Source organism: Nansenia antarctica (genome assembly GCF_963989245.1).
Source record: "Nansenia antarctica genome assembly, chromosome: 1".
In the NCBI taxonomy this organism is placed as follows: domain Eukaryota; kingdom Metazoa; phylum Chordata; class Actinopteri; order Argentiniformes; family Microstomatidae; genus Nansenia; species Nansenia antarctica.
In genome coordinates this window covers 105,133,393-105,141,988 of record NC_137674.1, presented here as the reverse complement: position 1 = coordinate 105,141,988, position 8,596 = coordinate 105,133,393, and the positions used below count along the sequence as shown (strand labels likewise).

The following is an 8,596-nucleotide window of genomic DNA, read 5'->3' as shown; positions in this document are numbered from 1 at the left end:
ACAGTTTAGGGGGCAGGAGATGGGCACCTGCCCAATAGTAATTAGCGGTTTTCTGACAATATAGCTTTTGTGCTAGTTTTTGGTGGATTTAGTGGTTTTTAGACTGTGGTTAGGCTGGAAATTGTCAATCTTATCTGGCAACCCTGGTGCTGATACCGATTTCTCCACCTGTGATAAAAACCCATTGTTTTAATGAGCAGCACACAGTCGCAGGTGTCTAGCGCTCTTGCGAGAGGTGTGTATGATAGAGGGTCGTGCTGCCGACAGGGAGTGTGTGTGTGTGTGTGTGTGTGTGTGTGTGTGTGTGTGTTGGAGGAGCGGTGGAACAGGTGAAGGTACAGCGGGGTGAAGGGCAGGTGTGTGTTGGCGGGAAGGTCGTCCAGAGCGTGGAACCGGAATAGAGGCCGATTGTTCTCTCGGCGGTTTGACTCCAGGAAGCTGTCTACAGATGAATGGACAATGCAGATCTCTGTTTGGGGACTGGGGGGTTCGGTCAGCTGCCCCTCTCTCTCTCTCTCTCTCTCTCTCTCTCTCCCCCCCGTCTCAGCCTCCTCTCCGCTTTCACTTTTCTCACACATATCTGATGGTAGGCTATATGAGTGTATGTGCGGTTGCACACTGTTGTATAGGAGTGTTGTATAGGTGATTTCTTTGAACGTGACTCGCACTCCTCCTCCTCCTCCTCCTCCTCCGCGTCAAGCCCCTGCCCCCCCACACACACACATTATTTCCCCCTCTAGTAACAGCCTGGGCCTCTCTGTCCCCCCCCGCCCCCCCCCCCCCCCCCCTTCCTTCAGACCTGTTCGACAACTACATGCAGCAGGACGCCCACGAGTTCCTCAACTACCTGCTGAACACAGTGGCGGACATCCTGCAGGAGGAGAAGAAGCAGGAGAAGCAGAACGGACGGCTGAAGAACAACGGCACGGCCGGCGGCGGCGACGCGGAGCCCCCGGAGAACAACAACAAGACCACGGAGCCCACCTGGGTGCACGACATCTTCCAGGGCACGCTGACCAACGAGACGCGCTGCCTCAACTGCGAGACGGTAGGTGGAAGGTTGGGCCTCTGGGTCCGTACGGGAGCGATGGAGCGGACAACCTACCGCTATGTGGTGGTTGTTGTTTTTTACTTTTTGGGGGGGGCGTTTCTGCTTTATTGAGACAGTAGAGATCGACAGGAAGGATGGGTGAGAGAGAGGAGGATAGAGACAGTAGAGATTGACAGGAAGGATGGGTGAGAGAGAGGAGGATAGAGACAGTGGAGATCGACAGGAAGGCTGGGTGAGAGAGAGGAGGATAGAGACAGTAGAGATTGACAGGAAGGGTGGGTGAGAGAGAGGAGGATAGAGACAGTGGAGATTGACAGGAAGGATGGGTGAGAGAGAGGAGGATAGAGACAGTAGAGATCGACAGGAAGGGTGGGTGAGAGAGAGAGGAGGGATGACATGCAGGATTGAGTCGAGTGTGGAAATTGAACCAGGAACGCGGTTACGTGGTGTTACGTGCTGTGCCACTAAGTGCCCCCACCCCCCCACACACACACATGTTCTCTGGAAGTAATTTAGAAAGTGTGTTCCAACTGTTCTCCGTGCTTTTTTGACGAGGGGAGGTTTAGAATCGGAACTAGAATTTCGGCTAACGTCCTGAGTCTGAATCGAAACGGTAACGGCCCCCAACCCTGCTGATGTGTGGTGTCGTCAGCAGTGTTGCCAATGCTGTGCCTATATACACAGTCAAGGCTGATGTTCCTCCACCACCACCACCACCACCACCACCCTCCTCCTCCATGACCTGGTGTCCCTCCGCACCCTCAGATAACGTAGTCCCCTCTGACAGACTGAAGGAGCATTGTCCTCTGAGGGATTAGCTCCCTGAGGACAGGAGATACTGAGCTCTGAGAGAGAGAGAGACACTCTAAACAGCCACGCACACTCCTCTCTCTGTGACGCCGGAGGCATTGTGCTCAGAGAGGAGGGAGGGAGAGAGGGAGGGAGGGATGACCCTGAACAACCCTCTGCACCACGCTAAAGGTACTTTTCCTCACAAGACAATGGCAATGCCACGTAGGCGCAATATAAGTGCGATATAAGCAGGGGTGCACATAACTGGTGCGCCAGTGCGCATGCGTCGCCAATATGCATCCTGCGCGGCAGATCAGCCGCATGAACGCGCTCTTGCGCACCAACAGCTGGAAGCGCTGGGAGAGGAATTTACTTCCTCAAAATCCAACTGCTGACTGCTGACTGCTGCATCACTGCAAGCCCCACTAAGTAACTATTTGCCGTCCCCGACGAGTAATCCATCACAACAGTCGACCGACGACGACCACGGCGACTCCCCTCACGAAAACATTCGGAAAGTATCGTAAATCGTACTTTCATTCCGCGTATCGCGTATCGCACGGTTATCACGCCGCGGCGCCGCCACGTGAAAATTCCGTCCCGAACGACTCGTCGCTAAAAGGAAAAACAACACCAAGGGACTTCACGTTTCTTTTCTCTGAAGCTTTCAAACGTTCAGACGTTTGTTTTACAGCTTCATTATCGCACATAGACCCCTGACCCAGGATATGGTTGGGAATTCTATTAGAAAAAAGAAAAAAAATGACTTTGTTGCACAATCAAAATAATGAGCTATTTAAAGTGATAGCCTGCCCTACAACATCCTCTACCATGGTTGAAATAAATTGAGGACAGTATTAACAGCAGTCAAGAGAGCAGTGATGAAGATGATTAAGCTTGTAGCATAAATAAATGCTTAGGCTGTAACTTTTTGTTGAAAAGTTGATTTCAGTGTTTACAGAACAGAGCAGTGCTTAAAGAGATGTCAGTTGATTTCATTGTGTTTAAAGGAGTCTGACAGACTTTCATGCTTAAAGAGCAGTCATTTGATTTTGCATTTGTTTATTTAGTTTTGCACACAATCATTTGTACGTTCATCTTTATTTATGAATAAATGTCGTTTTGCTACTATAAGTTATCCATGTATCCCTTTTTTATCCATCCTGTGGGACGGGTCGTGACTCGCGAGCTCGGGGAGCACCAAGCAGCATCCCTCGGTGCTCCTCTGAGCACTGGCCCCAAAAAGTTATGTGCACCCCTGGATATAAGTGCAGTCCAGCAGGTGCAGCCTCGGTGACTCAGTGAAAGTGCCAGTCCCCCCCACCTCTGACACGCCTCTGTCTCTCCATCTGTTCCTCACCCACAGGTCAGCAGCAAAGACGAGGACTTCCTGGATCTCTCTGTGGACGTGGAGCAGAACACGTCCATAACACACTGTCTCAGGTAAACATCTTTACCACCCCCTCCCCTACCACCCCCCCCCCCCCCCGGCCGTCTTCCACAGGCCTCCTGCCTCACCATGGCCAGTCTCAAGGTGCCCTTCGTCGTAGAAATAGAACACATCGAACCGTTGACCGGACCTAGCGGTTCTGGTGTCTCTGTGGTCTCAGCAGTGCGTCTGTCTGACCGGTTCTGTTGTGTGTGTGTGTGTGTGTGTGTGTGTGTGTGTGTGTGTGTGTGTGTGTGTGTGTGTGTGTTGGGACCCCCAGGGACTTCAGTAACACAGAGACCTTGTGCAGCGAATACAAATACTACTGTGAGGCCTGCTGCAGCAAACAAGAGGCCCAGAAACGGTCAGTAGCCGTGTGTGTGTGTGTGTGTGTGTGTGTGTGTGTGTGTGTGTGTGTGTGTGTGTGTGTGTGTGTGTGTGACCCTGCCGTGTGTGTCGGTGTGGGTATATGTATGTGTGTGTGTGTGGCAGACAGATGTGTGCACGTGTGTATGTGGGTGTTTGCGTGCATGCCCTCTCTAGCCACCTGTGTGTGTGTGTGTGTGTGACCATGCCGAGTGTGTGTGACCGTGCCGTGTGTGTGTGTGTGTGTGTGTGTGTGTGTGTGTGTGTGTGTGTGTGTGTGTGGCGTGTGTGTGTGACCCTGCCGTGTGTGTCCTCTCCCTCCAGCATGCGGGTGAAGAAGCTGCCTATGATCCTGGCTCTGCACCTGAAGAGGTTCAAGTACATGGAGCAGCTGCACCGCTACACCAAGCTGTCCTACCGTGTGGTGTTCCCCCTGGAGCTGCGCCTCTTCAACACCTCGGGGGACGCCGTCAACCTGGACCGCATGTACGACCTGGTGGCCGTGGTCGTCCACTGTGGCAGGTAGGCGCGCACACACACACACTCACACAGACACACAGACAGACACACACAGACACACACAGACACACACAGACAGACACAGACAGACACAGACAAACAGACTGATACAGACACACAGACAGACAGACAAACACACACACACACACAGACAGACAGACAGACAGACAGACACACACACAGACACACACAAACACACCTCACATATGCAGATGCAAACACATTTCTCTGCCTCCCAAACTGACGCCACACACACACACACACACACACACACACACACACACACACACACACACTTTCTGCTCACTTCCGGTTCCTTTGTTGCTGTGTTTCTCTCCCGACAGCGGACCCAACAGAGGTCACTACATCACCATTGTGAAGAGTCATGGCTTCTGGCTACTGTTTGATGACGACATTGTGGAGGTGTGTGTCTGTGTGTGTTCGTACTCATTGTCTTAGTCATCTGTAATAGTGTTTACTGTCGCAGTGATGCCTCCTACAGTGTGTGTGTTTGATTGTGTGTGTCATTATTTTCTCTCTCTGACTCACTGATTTACTGATTGTCTTTCTCTCTTTCTCTCCCTTCCTCTCTCTCTCTCCCTCTGCGTCCCCCCCTCTCTCTCTCTCTCTCCCTCCCCCCCCTCTCCCTCTCCCTCCCCCTCTCTCTCCCTCTCCCTCCCCCTCTCTCTCCCTCTCCCCCCCTCTCTCCCTCTCCCCCCCTCTCTCTCTCCCGTCCCCCCCCTCTCTCCCTCTCCCTCCCCCCCTCTCTCTCTCCCCCCCCCCCTCTCTCTCTCCCTCCCCCTCTCTCTCTCTCTCTGGTTTTGTTAATCAGAAAATTGACGCCCAGGCCATCGAGGAGTTCTACGGGCTGACCTCAGACATCTCCAAGAACTCAGAGTCTGGATACATCCTGTTCTACCAGTCCAGGGAGTGATGGAGCAGGCCAGAGAGAGAGGGAGAGAGAGAAGGACGACGACTTGAGCCTCACCCTAACTGACACCCCCCCTCCCCTCCTCCTCCAGACCAGTCTGAGACCTTGTGCCAACACCATTCCTTCCTCCTGTGGGCCAGCCCTGGGGGGGGGGAGGGTTTGCCTGCAGCACTTAATTTCCCATAATCTCCCCCCCCCCCCCCTCTCTCTCTCCCTGCGCTCAGCATGCTGGGAAGACGATGAACTTGCTTTTTACCCTTCAAGTCACCTGCATCTGGACTGCACTTTAGAACAAAACACTAAACAGTCACAACAACAAGGAATCAATAACTGCACCAAGCAACCTAACCCATGCGTGTGTGTGTGTGTGTGTGTGCGTGTGTGTGCGTGTGTGTGCGTGCGTGTGCGTGCTTGTGTGTGCGTGTGTGTGCGTGAACCACAAACCACAAACCCAGACGACTTGTGGACAGACGATGCATCATCTGTCTATCCGTGTTTATGTTCACCTTGCCTTTTTAGCAAGGCTATCCCATGATGATATGATCATCGTTTGTGAAATCTATGCCCAGCCCATAGATAGGCGTCTATGGGCCCTATTATGCACTTCATCAATAAGACGAGGCGGTAGATCTAAACTTAAGACGTGGAGGCGTGGTCAAGGCCACTTTGCTATTATGCGTGCTGTAGTGGGCGCCTAAAACCCGGCGCTAAGCAAAGAAATTAGTCATGGGTGTGTTTTGGGCGTCTTCTCAATCAACCCAATCAGCGTGCCAGGTGCCATTCCCTTTAAGAACCGGCTGCGTTGAGTCATTAGCGCTATGCTATTATGGAAGTCCTGAGAAGGAGGTCAGCGCGCTTCTCTGCCTCTCCCTTCTGAAATAAAGCATTTATACTGTGACCGTAATTGACGTCTTGCCGTGGAGCCACGTGCGTGTTCATGTGTGCCCACATGCATGCGCAAACCGCGGAGGCGCGCTCGTGTTTCAAAACGTGCATGAAGTCTAAACTTAAGAACTTTTCAAACCACTTCTTAGCGATAGGAGCAAAGTCAGATCGCATAATAGCAGGGGCGCCTAGTGCACTTCATTAACATATGAACACTCCCACAATGAGTAATATATGCACGGGAGTTTTACGTCTTATGTGTGGGCGCCTATCGACACCTGCATAATAGCAGTAGCGCGTATGAAGCGCATAATAAGGGTGGGGGTAGGTCTTAACCTGGCGGTGCGTCTTAATTAACACTAACGGCAAGTTAAGAAGTGCATAATAGGGCCCTATGTCTTACACCCAGGAGGATGGCATGAGTCGGTTGGTTGGTGCTGGGGACAAACACCCAGCCAGGTGAGAGAGGACAGAGAGTGTATACTGATTTTGCATCATGTTATTTTCAATGTCCCATGATTCTTCTAGATAGTGAGGGTTAGACTCTTATTGGGACTGATCCGGTCTGATGACCTGGACCATGCAGAGGTTCTTCTAGATCCACAGAAAAGTAGATGAAACTCTGTCTGTCTGTCTGTCTGTTCTGGACAGGCCTCTTCCACACAGAGACAGACTCAGCTTCCCCCAACGCTTCTGTGGCTTAAGTAAATACTGTATCTGAGACGGCTCACCCTCTCCCCTCCCTTCCCCTCCCCTCCCCTCCCCTCCCCTCCTCTCCTCTCCTCTCCTCTCCCCTCCCCTCCCCTCCTCTCCTCTCCTAGACCAGCAGTGTTCATTTTAGGAGTGGCGTCGTTTCAGAGGTCAGAACTGCAGACATTGATTTGTTTGTTTTTTTACAACGGTTCATCTCACGGTAGGGTCGTCTGGTGAAGGGGAATGCTACTTAAAAGAGCTTTCTCAAAACCGGCCTGAGGTTGGTAGACCCCCGCTTGTACCAAAGGCAGACCTGGCCTGGTTTTTTTAATCCTGCTTTCATGTTGATTTTCTAAAGGAGGTTTGTGGGTCTGGACCACGGTTGAACCACGGTTGACCACACTGCCGCTGACAGGCAGATAAATCGTCAGTCTAAAGTCCAGGCTTTAGGTTATCTCCCTTCTAATCCCTGTATTAGAAACAACCCCTGTTGTGTAACTGGAAGAAGAAAAAGAAGACGATATTTATTGATTTATTATTATTATTATTATTTATTTCTGCTTCGAGTTGTGATGTTGACTGTGTGGGTGGAGGTGGAGTGTGGAATTGAATCTGTGGCATTGCTCTGTTGGGGGAGTGAGAGTAGCTTGACACGTCACAGACTGTGCGTGCGCGTGCGCGGTCTACATACTGCATTCATTCTTCTGACGTTCCTTTTCTAGTATGTTTAGGGTTCTGCAGCGACACAGCTGTCTGAATACCCACAATACTGTTCATTCCTACGTTGGCGTATTGATGTCCTCTTTGTTTATGCGTTTTTACCACTTACTTACTTACTTACTTTCCTCCCGTTGTTATGTTGTTATGCGCATGACTGGATTCTCATGAACCATCCCAAAGGTTTAGGGCACTACTAGACTAGTACTGTGGTCCAGTCAACTATACTGTAGAGTAAAACCACATCAGCACTTCTACTGGAGTTGAATGGGAAATGACCAGACTTGGACTGTCCTAAGGCATCCTAATTTACTGTGTGTGTGTGTGTGTGTGTGTGTGTGTGTGTGTGTGTGTGTGTGTTGGGGGGGGGGGGAGATAACTGCCTGTGTTCTGCTGTCTGAATAATTGGGTAAAGTGAGGAGGAGTCCGTGCCAAACCTGAGTCACAACATGACCTTACAGAGCACTATTTTCTCTCATGTGTACATATATATTATGTATAAGAGACTGCTAAGAAACCTATATTTTTTATTCTAAGCTAAAACACTTAAGTGGCAGTTCCCAGACACAGATTAAGCTTACTTTTGGGACTAAGTTATATTTTCAATCGTGATTCTCCATTGAAAATGTTTTTAAGTCTATGACTAGGCTTAATCTAGGTCTAGGAAACCAGAGTTCACAGAGAATATTTAAGCTTAAACTCGACAATAAAAGGAACCCTTGGAGAACATACTGTGCTGTTTTACAATCAATCAACCAATCAATCACATAATGAGTCACACAGTCAGTCAATGTCACAGCCAGTCAATCACATTGGATTTGAATTCATTACATGACAGATCTTTCTAGAACAACAGTAGAACTACCACTAGCCACATCTGTACAAGCGTCACATCAACGGACTATGGATGGAGTTATACCGTTATAAGATCTGATCTTCCAAAAACATTGATACACACACACACACACACACACTCTCTCACTGAGATGCTCTGTCATTGCACTTCTTATTTGGTCTTATGAATAACAGAGACAAATGTTCTACCTGTGTGACTCAGAAGTGTCTACGTAGTGTGTGAGAGTAGGGTATACTGTAACATGCTGTTACTGTGTCCCGTTCCTCTACCCTTCTCCTGAAGTATGCACTTGTGCACTCCCCCCCAGAAGCATGAGATCTTAGTGCACCAATCCGTTGTCATCTAAATCTATATGAG

The 8,596-nt window shown here is 50.2% G+C and overlaps 1 protein-coding gene across 2 annotated transcripts in view; it reads left to right on the top strand.

The window, feature by feature from the left end:
• Positions 1–5,091, top strand: part of usp46 (ubiquitin specific peptidase 46) — a gene marked incomplete at both ends in the record, with an annotated part of 9,720 nt that extends 4,629 nt beyond the window's left edge. For both annotated transcript variants that reach the window (XM_080541529.1, XM_080541528.1), the window contains 6 exons: positions 798–1,048; positions 3,210–3,286; positions 3,553–3,636; positions 3,963–4,160; positions 4,502–4,580; positions 4,990–5,091. In XM_080541529.1, the coding sequence (XP_080397655.1) occupies positions 798–1,048; positions 3,210–3,286; positions 3,553–3,636; positions 3,963–4,160; positions 4,502–4,580; positions 4,990–5,091 (791 nt within the window). The remainder of the gene's footprint in view (positions 1–797; positions 1,049–3,209; positions 3,287–3,552; positions 3,637–3,962; positions 4,161–4,501; positions 4,581–4,989) is intronic.
• Between the last annotated feature and the right edge of the window lie 3,505 nt (positions 5,092–8,596).